Source organism: Hetaerina americana, unplaced genomic scaffold (assembly GCF_022747635.1).
Source record: "Hetaerina americana unplaced genomic scaffold, ioHetAmer1.1.p SCAF_5, whole genome shotgun sequence".
Lineage (NCBI taxonomy): Eukaryota > Metazoa > Arthropoda > Insecta > Odonata > Calopterygidae > Hetaerina > Hetaerina americana.
The window spans coordinates 11,234,472-11,252,539 of NW_027287095.1; the positions used below are offsets into that span (position 1 = coordinate 11,234,472).

The 18,068-nt window shown below is 38.9% G+C and overlaps 1 protein-coding gene across 9 annotated transcripts; it reads left to right on the top strand.

Moving 5' to 3' along the window:
• The first annotated feature begins 651 nt into the window (after window positions 1-651).
• LOC139693972 (R3H and coiled-coil domain-containing protein 1) lies at window positions 652-18,068 on the top strand. 9 transcript variants are annotated; one of them, XM_071592347.1, is made up of 9 exons: window positions 669-738; window positions 1,160-1,195; window positions 1,279-1,477; window positions 1,750-1,902; window positions 1,992-2,110; window positions 2,267-2,369; window positions 7,139-7,839; window positions 11,752-11,991; window positions 16,858-18,068. In XM_071592347.1, the coding sequence occupies exons 3-9, from the start codon at window positions 1,320-1,322 to the stop codon at window positions 16,926-16,928; spliced, it is 1,545 nt and encodes a 514-aa protein (XP_071448448.1). In that variant the 5' UTR covers window positions 669-738; window positions 1,160-1,195; window positions 1,279-1,319; the 3' UTR covers window positions 16,929-18,068. The 9 variants fall into 9 exon arrangements, with proteins under 9 accessions (XP_071448444.1, XP_071448448.1, XP_071448446.1 ...); XM_071592345.1 differs by lacking the exon at window positions 669-738 and adding an exon at window positions 745-1,059; XM_071592346.1 differs by lacking the exon at window positions 669-738 and adding an exon at window positions 745-918.

Below are 18,068 nucleotides of genomic sequence, written 5' to 3' on the forward strand. Positions count from 1 at the left end.
GCTCTAGATTAATCCAGCATGTTTTATTTTTTTTTAAATCCACAAAACTGACCCATTCGCGTAAATATTTTATACTTTAAAGACTTTCAACATTAAAAATTATTTCTTCACTCTCCTCATGAATGTAGCTCTTACCCTTCTTAAAAACACCTGAACTTAGATTCTAAATTAGACAAATCGTTAATAGCCCCTCATTTTCATTACTGCTTCAATTTTCTTTGGCAGAATTGCAAAGAAAGGTTTTTAAAAACAGAAAAATTTGAAATTAAGGTGTTGAAAGTAAACCGCAGTTATCAACCTGAAGGTTGGTTTGATACATACGATACAGCTCAAATATTACCGAATACCTTTCACATTGAGATTTTGTAGAGCAAAGGCCATCCAGGAAATTATTATTTACTGAAATAAAACACAGGGATCGCCGATATATTTAAACACACTCAAAAGAAATCTGCATTGAATGGTGTGTTTATTTTTGCATCTTTCCACGATTCACAAACGCCGCCACTATTTGTCTAATGTCATGTGATATTGCTGCCCGTCATATTGGCTAACTTAACGCGTTTCCACTCCGATAGAATGCGCTATCTGCCTTCAATACTAGGTGCCTGATCTAGGCTAAAACCCCCGTGGAACGGAATCTAATGCAATTAATGATCGCGAAAATAAACAAGAGTGTATATGCATGCGTGCTTGAGCAGTGAAGGCCTGTGTAGCCATCTTAGTGGTACAGAGGAAGTGAGTAGTAATTACATTGTTGCTATCATACCTCTCCCTACTATTGCGTTTGTTGTTGGCGACTGAAAGTAAAGATGAGCTGTGACTGCGGAACTGGGATTTCATGTTTTGAAAAGTAGATTGGTCAATGCATTTGCGTCATTGTCGTTTAGATGACCCAAGGCTGTAGACTTACTCACAGTGAGCCTTTAAATTTACTTGGCCAAATCCTGTTATGATTAATAACCTACAAATTGCATGTATCCCTTTTTTCTCTAGACACTAGTAATTTCAATGAAATAAACATTCTAAGGTGGATTGAGCGGATAAGTTATTAGAATGGTACTATTGAGTCATTTTACAATCATTTGGTTTCCGATTACTACTCTTTACTCACTACCTCTTTCCGTCGTATACGTTTGACCTTCACGACCCTTTGCAGCCACCGTGATTGCCGTGTGATTCTGAACTCAAAATTGTAAATATCCCGATTGAGGTGCCCTTATGTTTTCTATTATCGACATTGAAAATAAGCAGCCTTCATATATTCATACACTCCAGGAACAGAGGAATTTAAGGTATGAATTTGGTCTTACGTTGCAATGTCCTTGGAGAGCAGTGACAGTGAGGAAAAGAAAGTGAAAGTTGGATTCTGTTGGCAGCTTAGTGATGGTCGTTACCTGAACGGTAGAGACAGTGATTTCGTCGAACAAGTATTGGAGGATCTTCAAAGCTTCAACAAGAAAGATATTCGGGACAGGTGTGTACCATTCTAAATGACGCTGAAGTTTTGACTATTCAAAATCTTCTAGTAGAAGGCTTGATAAAGATTATGCTCGTTCCCCATTCAAGCATTGTAAGTCACTTTTGAGATTGTATTTTTTTCCCGATTTTCTTCTCATTAAATTTGTCAATCAGTGCTCTCAACCAGCGCTCTTTTCAAGACATGCTAATTTATCAAAGAGTAGTTCTAGTTTAAGGCTTCATGGTATTCAAATGCTTCAAATATTAACAGGAAATTAAATTTTTTAGCATCCTCATTTTCCCTCCATTTAAGAACTTCCATCGGTTTTTGATTCATAATCTCGTTGAGGAAAACTTTGTAGACTTAAGAACCTTTTCCATCGGCCAGTCTTGTGATAGAAGGACAGTCGTTTGTCATAAGGACAGAGTAATACAGCTCAGGTAAAAATTGTTTGTTAATTATCTTTTAAATGTTCAGACATCGAATCAAAAGTAAAATAATTTGAAATTTTCGCAATTTCCTTTTGTAGTAGCACAGACCAAGAAAGAAGCATATGTGGGGGGGTCTGTCCACCAATGGGCATTGAACACCGTACGAGTGAGAACCATGAGGTTAATATCACATCAGCCTACTCTGGGAGGAAAAAAGGTGCGGCAACACTTTTTGTTAGGAATTAATGTACATTAATCAGTGTCACGAAAAGGTTCTGATTGTGAATAAACTGTGCTATTTCTTCTTGTCATGGCAAGAACCTAGCAAAAAGTGACAGCTTACTGTAAATGGGTTTTCCTTCTCAATTATTAGCAAGGATGCTGCCAGATGTGGCCCTTTACCAACCCCCAGCCCTGCGGAAAGTAAACGAAGGGACTCCCGAAGGTTCTCAGTTGAGCAGAAATCCTAAACCAAGGTAAGAGCAAGGTTCAATTAGACACTCACAAACAAAAATGTAGGTATCTTCCTTTATCGTTTGTCACATATTAGTTTCTTAATATCTGTCCACTCAAATCTTTAGTATCTGTGTAATGCTTTCAAATCTTTGTCACCATGCTAATTTGATTTTTTGTTACTTTCTCTCCAGTAAAAAAATAATTCCAAACCATTTTCCCTTGTGTCTCACTCCTTTTTCGCTTTCAAGTGTATCACCAACTGCTTTGACAGTTTCTGTAAACTGGATTCGACTGAGTTTCTATAAACTACATTCAACTGATTTTTAATAATTGTAAACTCTTAGCCGCAGTTAAATTCTATCAATTTGGGGGAAATCTCGGAAAATTCTTAGATGCATCTCACTATGTTGGAAACAGGTTAACTCCTCAATCCATAAAAAATTGAATTGCAGTACAAAACTGACAATATGAGATTAATGCAGTCACATCTCCGATAGGAATACATAATTATCTATATCGAGGAAGGATCCACAAAACCTGGCCTCATCCACTGCACTCTTGATTGAATGGGTGATTTTTCACCCTATGGCAAGAGAGCTGTGTATGTTGAAGAACCTCAACTGGTGGTTCTCAGCTGGAGTGACCCTCATGGGATTGATCTCTTAAATCCACAATTCAAACCTGAAAAGTCATAGTATGGGCACTCAGAGTGACCAAGACGGAGCCAGCCCGGGAGAATAGGGTTTTGGAGAGAGAATACCACTATCCCATCTCTGCCAGCCAATTCCACCTGTCATCTGGTCCCCATCGCCTGCCCCAGGGTCCAAAGGTTTCTTGGAGACCATCCTCAAGACCTCCCAAGTCATTCCAAGAAGACACTTCACCCTTAACTCGTTAAAAAATTGTCAATTTTGGATCACTCATCTCTACCCTGCTTTTTAAATTCAACTATTTCTAATGGAATGCCAATTTTTAAATCGTTACTGGCAATGATGACCACCTTTAGACAAGCTTTGATCCAAGTTTTTCTTCACCATGAAGTTAAGGTTGTAAGATGGCTGGTGAGCTAGGAGTGCTGCTACATTTGAGTAGTTCAGCATCCAATTCACAGAATTCCATGGCACAAATATCTCCTGAAAGAATTTTAGATTGTGGTTTTCGGTGCGTTCTTATTTCTAGTGGTAGAGATGGTAGAGGGCAGACTTGTACTTGGCTTTAGCATCCCTTAGAAGAATCAGTGGCACTTCCACATTGTCCCTAAATGCACGCATTCATGGGTTCAAAATAGAGCACAGCCTTGCCCAAGGGGTGTACCATTTAGTCTTAGATGTGCTTGGACATTAATATTTAATTGTGAAACCTCATTGCCGTATTTCACTTTTCCCTACAATCAGCAACAGTGTTTCATCCTGACATCCCAGACTGGTGTCATGAGTAGTGCCCTTGCCTCTTGTTGTTTCATTTTGGGAGTACACATCACAAACAGAGCAGAGCCTTGGCAGCAGGAAGCCATCTACCATTTGGCTCTGCTATTGCACTAGATCAGTGCATGTTTACCAGCCTTGCATGTGTCATGCATTCATTAACATCCTTATGGCATCCACTTTATCCACATTGTACTCATGCTACCCTCTGCTCCCAAAGATATTTAGTTCATCATGGAGAATAGTATTTGGAAAATGATGTGAAATAATATATTTAATAATATGTGGCAGTGAACAAGTTTGATATCGTGCTCCTGGGCTATCTTGCACTTATCAAGTTTCTACTCTCTGAAGTTCTTCATTCCTGTCAGAAATGGACACAGATGCAAAGGAGATGGATAAACAGACCCAAGTTTTGTTAAATTGTTCCAGGTTCAACTTTGTGGAAGTTCATGTTCATTGAAGAACAAGTTTTGTTATTTCCTGTGTGGATTGAGAAAAATGAACCTGGGTTTCTTGTGTTATTGCCCTTACCTTTCAGCCATTTTTAAGGTATGAGGTAATCCCATTGGGACCACATACACTTATGCCAGCATCTATTCCAATTTTCATAATAATTGTTCCTTTTTTGGAATGGTCATCAGCTTCCTTATTGCATTCTCTTCTGTCTCGTCAATGTCAAGAAATTCGTGCTGCAGTTACAGGGGACTTGCTCCAAGCCGCAAACGATGACCCGGGTTTTCTAAAAAAGGTCTCTTAACTGTAGATGAGTTGTTGGTAAATGGCTATGACCCAATTGTTTTGAAAAGTGGAAGGGATACTGGGATTAGTGCGTGAGGTCCAAAGGGGAGTGCTTAGAAGGAGACTAAGGCCTCAATGTTCTAGGTAGACTATTTTTATCAAAATATTGCATAGCTTGATAGTTTCCGGACAGACCTTGTAGTTGTTATCATGTTTGCTGAGGTAGAGTGTCAAATGTCTCTTAGGCTGCTGGGTAATGGCCTGGGTATGAAAGCCATGAATGGCCAGGTCCAATGTGTGTGTGCATGACCCAAACATTGAGTGGCCTCTCATTTGATGTGATTTGCTATGGACAACCAAGCACCCACCACCCCTCTTTAAGTCTCCAGTTGTTATGATGGAAAGGAAACCTGTTGGCTGCCAGAGACTCTGAAGTTAGCACCTAGTTATCATTATCCATTGCACCAGTTGAGATGTAGTAATGTTGATCATTGTAAATACAAGTTTTGTGTATGTAACTGATTGACCTAAGTTATCTGGGATTCACCTAGGATACTTAAATGAAGGCATATTTAATATTTACATTTAATTTCATTAATGGGTATACAAGTATTGTATTACATTACAATCCTGATTTTCTTAGCATGGATCATGATAGTTTCCTGATGATATTTAAATACATTTATAAGACCCACGTATAAAAAGTAAAAATACTTGAGAGCAGCGGATACAATATAAAGTTTCCCTGAATTAATATCAGTCATTGTTTGGAAAAATTCAAAAATGCTCTCCTCTGGTTGGAAGCAATTATCTTGGAAATACTTTTTATATTTTGTTTAGAAATCAACAAGCCTGTTCTCATGCATAGATCAAGGTAAACTTGGCAAATAATTTGCAACTCCTTTACAATGGTCCATCATGGTTAATGATAGCATTTAATTTAAATTTATATTCTTGGAAGTAGATGATGGTATGACACAAATAAATGCATGCTAACAGTAGAATTTTCAATTGTCTAAAAAATACTTCAGTAGCTGTCATCTTGCTATCTTGCATTGAATTTGAATCTAATGATCAATTTTTACCATTTAATGAGTCATGCGGTTTTAGGTAAATTCCCCAATGCCAAAATGCCATCCATAGTTTAACATACAGTATAAATCACATGTAAAACCTTTACTTATATTCTCATTCCATACCTATTGCACTGAATTTTAATGCATTCAACAGACTTTGAAACCAATTAGCTGACTGACAAAAAGCTTTATAATCAGCAAACTAAATGGATTTTATGTATTATCTACCAGCTTTCATTCCTATTTTCAGTTCTTCCCATGCCCCTTAAAGCTTTTCCTCTTCCTACACATTGAACAGCACAGGTGGTAATGGACACCTCGGTTTATCTTAAATTGAAAAAATTAATAAAATTATCATATGCTGATTTTTTCATCCCATGTGAATGTGGTCACCATATGAGGTCGATTGGTTGGCTCATCATCGCCTTGTGGGGGCAAATGAAACTAAGGTATTTCGAAGGAAAATGGACTTCTTAAAAAAATAATGATTGAAATATAAGCTAGAAGAAGATTAATTTGAGATCATTATATCAATTTTCCTTGGAGAGTGACCAAGAAAAGCTAAAACACATAAAATACCTGAGAATTCCTCCACGTCCAGGTTGAACAGTACTGGTGTCAATGGACACTCCTGTCTAATACCACTTTTCAACACTGCCCATGTGGACTTTCCATCCCCCACTTGCACCTGAGCAGTCTGAGACTGATGTAGGGGGTGGATAAGTCTCGTCCTATCCCCCCACTTCTATTTTCTGCATTATGGTCATAATTCTACCCACTTCTCTCCATCGAGTGCTTCCTCTAAATCTATGAAACAGACAAATGCATCCTGTTTGTGCTCCTGTACACCTGTTCCTCTCTATTAGTGACCTCATTACTGCTATGGCATCACTTGTGACCCTCTCCACTTCCCACCGCATTTTCTTTCTCAGTTGACTGCTCCCAGTGGAGGCAGTCTGATGTCTCAAGCTTCAACTCTCGCCTTGGCACTTGCATATTTTCAATGTGGCCTGGACCTACCATCCTGTGCCCTTTTTTAATAAAATGCTAATACAGTGAGAGTGCATTTTGAGGTGGCTGGTGGTATTTTCTTATGGAGTTGAATTATTGGGCAGTGCAGGGAAGAGAGCCAGGAAGGAACCTAATCACTAGAGCAGTTAAAAAAAAAACCATAAACACAGTAATCAACCCGAAGGTCGGTTTAGTAGGTGATGGTAGAGATACCCAGTACTAAGCCCTATATGGGGTGTGAAAATTCACCCATCAGGGTAGGGGGGCCAGTTCCTTTCCCTGTGCCGGTTATGGTTTCCCAGGAAGACCTGGTACCCGAATAATCACTTTAGCTTGGACTAGAGCAGTTATTGTCCCGTAAATTTGGAGTTCACTGCATTTAAGAGCCAAACCAAAGAGATATAAAACAGAACTAAAATGATATAATCGATGTATTAACTTAACTATTAGATATTTTAGAAACTATTCAGTTGTTGGGTGTGTGTGCAATCAAGAGTGACATTGAGTGAGCCCACTCTCTTGTGAAATTTTCTGCAGGCAGCGCCGCCCAGACCTAGCAGTGTATGTGCCAAGGGCCTTGCGCAACTCCCCCTGCTCCCGGAGTGGAGTAGTGACTGCGGCCTCTACCCCAACAGATGCTGGGGCCAATGGCCAGCAATCAAGAGTGGAGTTGGAGGAGGTCCCCTCAGCCACCCCTTCCGAAAGCCTCCCCCCCTCATCACCCCTGGCATCATCAAAGGGGTGCCTTGTCACAGAAGCACAGGCCAGCAGTGGGGAGGAGGCGGCCTCGGCTGGGCATGGCCCCCTTCCCCAGGTACCGGCCAGTGAGGAAGTCAGTGCACTGCCTTCCACTGGGGGAGGCCCCCTTGCAGAGGGCAGTGGCTGTGAGGGCAGAGGGGACTCAAGTGGTGGGAGACCGAGGGAGGGAGAGGGCCGCTTGGAGTGTCGTGGCATGGGGGAGGCATTGGAGGGTGAGTTGGTGGAGGAGGTAATGGCTGCAGTGGGGAAGGTGAGCGTCGTGGAGAAGCCAAAATCGGACTATGGCCTGTTTCGCACCGATGATGCCTCGCTATCCCTTGCAGAACTGACGCACGTGGTGGAAGTGTTTGGGTTCCCAGCTGAGTTCAAGACACATGATCTTGTCTCCATACTGTCACCGTATGGAGGTCGCCCTGGCTTTGAGATCAAGTGGGTGGATGACACTCATGCACTGGCAGTGTTTGGGAGCTCATTCATTGGTGAGTACATGGGAAAGGAACCAAGACAGGTCATTCTTCTTCATTCACCGATTATGGATCGATTAACTATTTTCTGGACCACCTGCACAGATTGCATGCACTGTGTATTCATTCTTTTCTTGCGTGCACATGCAACCTCTTCTAAGCTGCAGCTTTACTGTTATTGAGCGTCACACTTCAGGCTTTGTTTTGATTCAAGGATATTATGATAAGCCATGTAGATGATAACAAATGTTCAGCCCGTTAACTAGGATGGCTGATACACCCTTTCAAGCCATGTGCTAGAGATAAAATATAAAATCACTGCATGCACAATCATCAGCCAGTTGCAGCATTCCTCACTGTAGACATTTTTCCTCTTGATGCACATTAATATCTGTTTACAGTATTGTCGCCCCAAGTGCTTCTCTAGCTGATAGTTTACCTTCAAATTCTTGATTCCATCATATCCTTTTATGCTGGCCAATTCAATGAAAAGTCTTTATTAAACATTTTAGAAAGCAAATCTGAGAAAAGTGTCCTCTCACAGGGTAAAGGTATGTGTAGAGAGTTCACTGCCATGGTAAATAAGGAGCTACTAAAGGGTTCATTCATTGGATTCAATCATTTTTAAGCGGCAGCTAATTGATTCTGGCACCAAATATGCCATATACCAGAATACCATATGGTGGCAGTATAGTTGAATGCAGTGATGGTGCATAGTTCAAAGTGGAGGAATAAGTTTTTGGAACTGAGTGCGTATGGTCTGACTTGTCTGATTATCTTCTATTGTTGGAAGTAAAAATCCTGATGCTTTGGATCTAAAATGATAAGATTTTATGCGCAAATATTATCAAGATAGCTAGATGATGTGTTCAAATGATGGAATGTGAGGAAATTATGTAATATAATTTAAGAAAAATTTAATTGGAGAAGCTGAGAGGAAAATGAATTATTTTATAAAAATATTAAGGATTAAGGCTATAATTATTTTTAATTCATTCTAAATTAAGTCTGTTCTGTAATTAAAAAGTTGAATACTTAATGTATTTTAAACACATCATAAAATCATAAAAACTAGCCCATTTGGGTCAGCCTAAGAATAGAAGTACAGGCAATCCCTAGGTTATATAATTATGTTCCAATGCCTGTTATACGAGGGTAATCCCACAAGTACCCAACCCAACAAAGAAAACAAAAAATTTTGGAAGAAAATGTATTTAATTTTCAACATAATGTCCTTTAAGCTGTACACACTTTTCCCAGCAATGTTCAATAAATTCGATACCCTTTTTATAATTAGAACTGTCTTGTTCCTCAAAATAGCCATTAGCTGCAGACATCACTTCTTCATAGTTGGAAAATCTTTGACTACCAAGCCATTTTTTTAAGTTTGCTAACAGAAAATAATCCGAGGGGACTAAATCAGGCGAATTGGGTGCATGAGGTAGCAATTCAAACTTTAATTTATGAATTTTGGCCATTGCAATAACAGATTTGTGAGCTGGTGCAATGTCTTGATGAAACAGCACTTACTTCTTAGCCAATTGTGGCCACTTTTGCTTGATTTCCTTACTCTAACATTGCAATTAGTTCGAATAATACTCGCCGTTGATAATTTTTCCTCTTCAAAGATAGTCAATGAAAATTACCCCACATGCATTCCAAAAAACCAACACCCTGACCTTGCCTGAAGATGGAACGGTCTTTGCCTTCTTTGGAGCTGGTTCTCCCTTTTGAATCCATTGTTTTGATTGTTCTTTTGTCTAGGGTGACAAGTAATGGACCCATGTTTCATCCATGGTTATGAAATGGCACAAAAATTCTGCTTTGTTGCTGTGAAACTTTGCTAAACACTCAATTGAAACATTGTAGATCAGAGGCTTTCGCAGCTGTTGAGAGATGCAGAGGTGGTTCTCGGGTTAGACTGCTTGAGAGACATTTTTGGCTCAACGTTTCTCTCCCGTTGCAGGGAGCGTCTTCAGGAGCGAAGTCGCTCCCTGCAACGGGAGAGAAATGTTGAGCCAAAAATGTCTCTCACGCAGTCTAACCCGAGAACCACCTCTGCATCAATTGAAACATCTTCACGACGCTGGCTCTGCTCAAGTGTGAGCAAACGCGACACCCATCTTGTACACCGCTTTCTTATATCAAAATTTTCAATCAATATGTGATTTACTGCACTCTTTGAAATTCCTTCTATGTGTATTAACTTGCGCACTTTCAGTCGACGTTCATCCAGTATCACTGTGTGTATTTTGTTCTCCATTTCTGGAGTTGTCACCTTATTTGGTCGACCAATGCAATGCTCATCTTGACAGCTTGTATGGTCTTGTTTAAACTCTGCTAACCAGTATTTTACTGTTCTAAACAAAGGAGCAGACTCACCCAGAGTAGAATCCAGTTCAGCTTTTATATTGGTTGAGCTGAGGCTTTTCAAATAAAAGTATTGTATCACCTAATGATGACCAATTTTCTCCATTTTCATAAAGTCACTATTGATTATTGCCAAACAAATACTAAACAAGGTAGCATCTTCAAACTTGAAACATATGCTTTATAAATTGCATACTTTCTAATACAGTGATATTTTTCAAACAACTACCGCTATCTCTAGGTCAGGCCGGGTACTTCTGGGCCTTCCCATGCTTTGTATAAAAGATATTGGGAAAAGTTTCAGGAAAATAGAATAATTTCAGATATTGCTAAAATGCTTCAAAATTTTTCAAAGTACATCCCTTGAGTGTCGACACACTTTTGCCAGCAGCTTTTCCACGACTCGAAGGGTCCCCGGTAGGCGAATTCGAGAAGGCACTTAAGGGTACAGTGCAAGCTTCTTTGACTGAACTTAGGGTCCCATGGTGGTGTCCCTTGAGGGAGGATTTCACTTTTAGGAATAGGAAATAGTCTGCTGGTGCCAAGTTGGGACTGTAAGGTGGTCGGGGAATCGATGCAATGCTATTGCAGGTCTTCAGGAGCAGGCACTCGATTCTGCTCTTGATCCTCCGTCAAGATTTTCGGGACAAGTTTGGCGCAGATCTTTCGAAATGCCAAATTTTCAGTGATAATTGTGTGCACTGTTATCTTATCAATGCCAATACAATATGCGATCATGCGCACACTTAACTAGCAGTGTGAATTCAACACTTCACGCGCATGTCAGGAAAAAATTGCTACAGATACTTTTTATACAAATCTTGTGTAAGTTGAAGATAATGTCTGTAGAGATGAAAAAATGCAGCAAACTCTTAATGGCAAAAATTATATCCTTGATAAGCTTGAAATTAAAGTCTTACGAATTTTTTTCTTTGATAAAGTTTAACCAACAACCAGTTATATATATTGAAATGACAATTTTAAGCATTAAAACTTTTTAAAATTGTGGTTAATGAAAATTTAGTACTCAAGGTATGTCAACCCTGAATGAAGCCATCAGGTGGTTGCTGTCAGCATTGTATATCTTACTTCACAGAAAATATTCTAGTTATTACCACATGCTTAAATAACCAGTATCATGTGTATTTGCAATTACATGAACTTTGACCAACACTTATTTAAATGTAGAGTTTTTTATGATGAGTAGGGGTTAATATAGTGGATAGATTAAATAATGGCCTAATTGGAAGTTTGTAAGGCTGGAGTGGTGAATGGCTTCCGAATGACACTCACTCCAGGTCCCCCACTCAGTCCCTCTCTCTCTCTCTCTCTAATGCGCACACATGCTGCTATAACTCCACATAGGCCCACAATGCGGCACAAAAGCAGTGGGTGGTGAGTATACTCTCAGAGGAGGCTGCCTACATTCAAGTATTAAGTGCATATAACCTTCTCAGCATTAACAGAGGTTTTGTGAATTGACTTAAATACTATTGTGAGTGTGTGCATTCTCTCTGAAAATGTCAAATACCAGCAATCCTTGGTAAAACCTTGCAGCTGCTGATGTATTGAACCTTCGCCATCCAATGCTGAAGACACGGGCCATGGAAGGAGCAAGTGCGGCATCGCGGGCGAAGGCAAGGAGGATATGCGAGTCCCTCAGGATCCCCTATCGTCCGAGGCCTGAGACATGTGCAGCACTAGCTCAGAGGCTGATAACAGGTGCCCTGGGTGTCCAGCACAGGCAAAGCAAGGCAGAGCGTGAGGAGGAGCGGAGGTTGCTGCGGGAGGCTCGAGGTGCGGTTAATATAATTGAGAGATCAAAACTTACTTGAATCTTTTACAGAATTATCATCAGCACCGGTAACTGGGCTATTGTGGCAGCCGTCTGTCTCTTCCCTCCATCCACCTCTTAGTTGCTCCATTTTTGAAATTAGCTCAAATGAAATCTTAACCATAATCATTGAAAATCATAATAAATTCCAATCTGAAAATATTATTGTAGTGAAACCTTGTTTTATGTTTATTATTTGTCCTGGATTCTTGGTCGTAAAGCAAAAGAATTATAAATCAATTTTGTTTGTTGAGTTATGCATCTGATGTAGACAAATATGTTTTGTAATACACAGTGGGGCCTCTCACATTATAAATAATCCATTCCAGAATCTTTTTCACTAAACAAAATAATTTTGCCCATGTACATGAATGCAAATGCAATAATGCATTCCATGCCCATTAAAAAATTATGTACTCTCTTTATTAAAAGGAAATTATACATGTATAGTTTAGGATCCTGAATCATCATCTTTTCTTCTATCACAGAATTATTCGCCCTGGAATGTGAATTTGATTTTTAAAAAACTATAAAGAATCTAAATAATTACTCTAATATTTATGATAAATTCCTAAATATTTTTTATAGAAAGCCATTTAGAGGCATTTTTTCTACCGATGCTTCCAAATGTTGTGAAAATGTGACTCATCATTATCACTAAATAAATTTCTAGCCTGCAAAGCCATTACCTTTTTGGGGTGATACTTCTTGAAGCACAATGCAGTAGTTTCCCATGCTTTCCCTTGACATCGACATCTCATTTATCCTGCTCTTGTGGACTTGTCACTCCCGAAGGCTCATTGAGTTTCTAAATGGTAAACAAGCAGGGGTTTAATTTTTAAATTGCCTTGCATTGGTGCAAAATAGCAGCGTGAGGTGGTCTTTCATTGGCTTGTGGGCAGGCAATGCATTCTCCTCTGCTGTTACATATATAGGTTTGCTTTGGCATCTTTTTCCAGAAGAGACTTGCATTGTCACAGTTGAAAACCTTTTGTGTCAGTTAATCCACAGAATCTACGAACTTCTTAAAGTCGCTGATGAAGTTCCCTACTACCTTTGATCTGGAGCTTGTATGTTTCACCATGCCTCACAACGCTGTGGATTCTGGTTCTTCTTGTAAATTTCACGATCCATGCATGGCTTCCCTGAAATACTTCTGTGGCCATTGATGATCCTAGTATCTTCTTAGCAAGGTTGGCGAAAATAGCCTACACCTTCTCACAGATGTTATTCTCATTAATTGTTTCATTGCAATTGCTTTTTGTTAACACATATGAGTGGCATCTTTTCAACATAATTGAGAATACGTAACTGTCGAGTAGATATTCTTGTCACTCCCTTTGAAACATCAACCTTTTGGGAGCCTCCATGTTCTTGAGGAGAGTGCAAATTGCTCATGTTGACTGATTGTATGTGCATGCTAGATTAGCTATGCTCACACCTTGTTCTCTCTTTTCAATGATTTTACTTTCCTTTCTACTGCTTTTTTTCTCACATAGTCTTCCTGCAACTTTATCTTCAGGGATATTTTAACACCATTCGTAATATATTATTAAGCTTTGCACAAAAAAATCACAAATGTCTGAAAGCAAGTTTGGAATGTGTGATCATTACTGACACCAAGATGCCAACGGAACAAGTGCTAAGCGCAAACCGTTGCAGCTGGTGGGCAATCATTCTGGGAATTCTCTTATCCTCGTTACTTGTTATGATAATGGAGTCCATTATCTGCTCCACCCTGGATTAGGTCTTGCAATGTAATGAAAATGCAGGACCTAGTCAAATATCTTGCTGGTGGGGAATGTTGAAAGAAATAGTAAAATGTTATTATTTTACAGCTGAAAAGAAAGTATGATTGACTGATAAGAAGGAATGCAAATGCTTCAGTGAGAAGTGAAAATGTTTAGTAAGATAGGTGCTCAAATTAGGTAAGTCATGATAAATTATGAATGAACATTTAACACATTTATCACATACATTCACAGAAAATGTGTTACTCACAATGCTTTCATAATCCCTGGCTGATACTGGTCTGTTTTTTTAGCAAATTCAATTGAGTAAACATATGCATCTAGCAAAGTCCATCTTAAAAAAACTGAATAGCTCATAGTTTTTTGAAGATTCAAGTAGTGCAATTGTTCTTATATGTAGAGCCTGTGGGCTTCGTTACTTCAAAAGTTATCTCAGAACTATTAATCTTGATTGTTCTTGAAATGCAGCCAAAAGAAGACTGGCCAAAGGAGGTTATTGAGCCCCATGATCTCCTCACTCCCCATGAGGTTTGGGTGTATATTTTCAAGTAATGCATCCTTTTATAGATTCTTTTTTGTTCTCAAATGCTTACACCCGAGTGCATGTAATATTTCAACCTAACCCTTGGGATAGTTCTAAGTGCAGGATCGAATTCTGCAGTGGCTAGCATACTGGCTTTCCACCCAGAGGGTCCAGGTTCAACTCCTGAAGGGGTAGATCTTATTCAGTGGTATCCCAATTCCTACTTGAGGTGCTTTGTGGAGGGCACTTTGAGGGAGTGCGCCGTCCGTCGGATGGGACGTTAAGCTGTGGACCCCTTGGCGCCTTTCCTAAAGAGTGGGCTAATGCCAACGCCGGGTTTCTCTCCACCCTTCCTCCTTTCCCGTCCATCCTGAAATTGATTTCTGCTGTTGGTCGACCCCCCTAAAGCTACTGCTATGATGATTCTACGTTTTCTTTTCTATTCTTTCTCATGCGGTCTGTTGCTGACTTAAGGCCATTCCTAGTTACACAGATTTGCAGTGCACCAATATATTAGTGTGACCTCCCTGCGCATGCCACAGGCTGTTCAGTAGATTGTACCACTCCTCTATTGCAAATGGCCCTTCTCAAACATTACTGTGATGATTAGACACAACCATCAAAATAAAAAATTGAGTTAATCTTGTTGCCAAGGTCTGTTTGTGTGAAAGAGCCTATCTGAATTCAAAGACAAGTGGCAGAATTTTTTCCAAATTTCTTAATGTCCTCTGTGCCCATTGTCTTTTGGAGGTTCATTCCAGTTAGTAATTCATCAGGAAGGAGGTTCAGAGAAACTGTGAGAGATGCCATGACAGTAACTTAAACGAAGTCATCCCATAATGTGCATTACACTTTGAAAGTGTTGCCTAGGAAAGAGGACGTAGAAGCCCTGTTCCATCTCCTTTGTGTAAATATTATTTCTATAGATAACCTCTTCAGATTTGCGATCCAGATTTTGGCAGCATATTGTATGTATGCCTTTTTTCTGATCTGAGTGATTTGGCCTTCCAAATAATTTAAATCTCATTTTTTCTCTCTCATCAATGTAGCTCAGCCTTTATTTTTATTAGAGGCTTACTTATGTGGCTGATACAGCTAGCATTAAGCACCTCATCTAGCTACTATAAATAATTTAAATCTCATTTTTTCTCTCTCATAATGTAGCTCAGCCTTTATTTTTATTAGAGGCTTACTTATGTGGCTGATACAGCTAGCATTAAGCACCTCATCTAGCTACTGGCAAGAAAAATCAAAAAGGATGAGAGTGCTTAAGTCTGACTGAAAAAACATCGTTAGACTGTAAAAGAGGCATGAAAAGCCTATGCGTGCAGATGTTTCCAATGGGTGGGCTGAAATGGCTTAACGTTATGTGTATTTGACTGCAAAATATCGATGAAAATTTAATGTATTTATTTTATTAATTATGATACATATTCTGTTTTGCTCCAAGTAGTATTCTTTATTTAGTATCAAATAACCAATCTGGCAAGAATATGTGACTCATTGTTACTAATGTACTTTACCTGTATTATATAGTAATGAAGTTTACTATCTGTGTGCATTGCTCTTTAAAATGAAATTCTCAGTATAAGCTGTATTCATCAGATCTGCATTCCAATGTACCTCACTGTTATCAGGAAAGTAAACTCTAGGAAAATATTAATACATTTATATTTCATCCACGTTTTGTCTTTTTCATGCAGCAGTTGTGTTAAAAACATATGGAGGTGAAATCACAAATATAAATTCATCTGCCCACCCAATTCTGCAGAAACATTCACAGGAATACATGGAATATATGTTTATGTCGCTTGTGATGGATCAATCTTGTGAAATTACGAAGCCTGTCCCCACATTTTGTCTTTTTCATGCAGCAGTTGTGTTAAAAACATTATATGGAGGTGAAATCACAAATATAAATTCATCTGCCCACCCAATTCTGCAGAAACATTCACAGGAATACATGGAATATATGTTTATGTCACTTGTGATGGATCAATCTTGTGAAATTACGAAGCCTGTCCAATATGGGATCAAAGTAATGCAATTAAAGCAAAGTGCACTCTTAAAAACTAGAGTTTCTTGAAACTAATTTGCACTGCTTATAATAGGCAATTAAAATAGAAAATGCAGTCATCACCTTAAGAATTGCATCGTCATGGAGAAATGAATTAATGCTATGGTAAAATCATATATATATCATGTATGGTTGAAGGCCATGTCCAAATTTCAATAAATTATTCCTAGTCCAAACACCAACATGTATTTTCTTCTTGAAACATAAATATAAAATTTTCATTAAAGAGCATGTGGAGGATGTTTTCACGTTTTCCCTTTTTGATTTGGATACTACAGGAGACCACTTGCAAACCATTCCCCACTACCCCTTTCTGTAATATCCCCCACACCCCTCTTCCCAATGGTACCCAAGCCCCCTGCCATACACCTTTTTGCAATGTCATAGGCCTGTCACACATTTTCTGCCAGCTGCAACTCAGCCTTTTGCATTGCTGCCTCAACCCCTCCATTAATGCCTCTTTTGCTTTGCTTTCTAGAGAAGAGACGCAGTGCAGCAAGGGAGCGTGATGCTGCTTGGGAAGGCACCATTGCCAGCTCACTCCTCTGAATGGTGCCAGCCTCAACCCCACCTCTCGTCAAGTACAGCTCCTCCTCAAGTCCATTGACACTTGCCTTGCCTGCCTGGTGTGTGTCGATGCCATCTTGACTGGCTGGCATGGCAGTGACAGGATTGCTTTTGCATGTTACCACCACTGTTTACTTGTGTGATCACCCGTGCCTTTAAATGTCATGTATCTTTTGTGCAACGGTAAAAAAATATGGGAGTGCCCTATTTTTCAAGTGAAAGGACACCTCTTTTAAGTTGAGCCACTCTTCTTCCAAGAAACAGCCCTTGTACATAATGGAGCTGCAAAGATGCATTTGTTCATCATAATAATTTCTAGAGGTCAGCCATCTAGATAATATCAAAATGCATTAATGCTCAATGGCAATAAAAATTTCCTTGCAGCTGAGGAGACCATTCATATGATAAATTTTAATAAACAGTTTCTCACTACCTTTGCTCTTCCTAATGTCAGCATACACTTATAAAAAATTGTAGCTGTTGGTTGTGCTTTTTCTCTAATTTCCCTATTAGCATGTTGTAAGTCTCCAAAATTCAAATTTTAAGAAATGTTATCTGTTTGCAAAAAATTTATGTATCAATAATGCAGTTAAATGAATATATAATTGTGACTGAGGAATTACATTGGTGAAGTTCTCAGCTCAGTATTTATGACAACACTCATTTCATTGTGCTCTACAGATCTATTACATAGTCATATTTTAAATGAATTTGGTTTTTCCTTTGAAGGATTTTGTTAGACCCATCTATTGAATAAAATACCATATGTCTACTACCTCTAACTTAGTTGTTTGGATAAAGCAGTGCTTATAGCGCAATTAAAATATTACATCTCTCTTATTTCTTGTGCAATGTGAGCTTAACTTTTCTCTGTAATTATAACAAATTACTTTTTTTATTGTTTCATTATACAATGAATAAAGATTGAAGAAGTGAAGATACTTTTAATGCAAACTTTTTAGGTAAGATATATTTGCATGAATACCAATAAACTGGCAAATCTAGTCACTGCAAGTATCATTTCAGGTTTGTACTTTTATATTGTTCATTGTTTTGGAATAACAAAACTGGAATAGATATTTTATTGAAACTTAATAATAAAATTAGTAACAATGAAATTAA

Excerpts from the sequence above, each read along its gene's own strand:
- LOC139693972 (XM_071592343.1), top strand. The coding sequence starts at position 1,320 with ATGTCCTTGGAGAGCAGTGACAGTGAGGAAAAGAAAGTGAAAGTTGGA. Across the intron at positions 1,478-1,749 it reads AAGAAAGATATTCGGGACAG|CATCCTCATTTTCCCTCCAT; the intron begins GTGTGTACCATT and ends TAAATTTTTTAG. Across the intron at positions 7,840-11,751 it reads GTTTGGGAGCTCATTCATTG|CTGCTGATGTATTGAACCTT; the intron begins GTGAGTACATGG and ends AAAACCTTGCAG.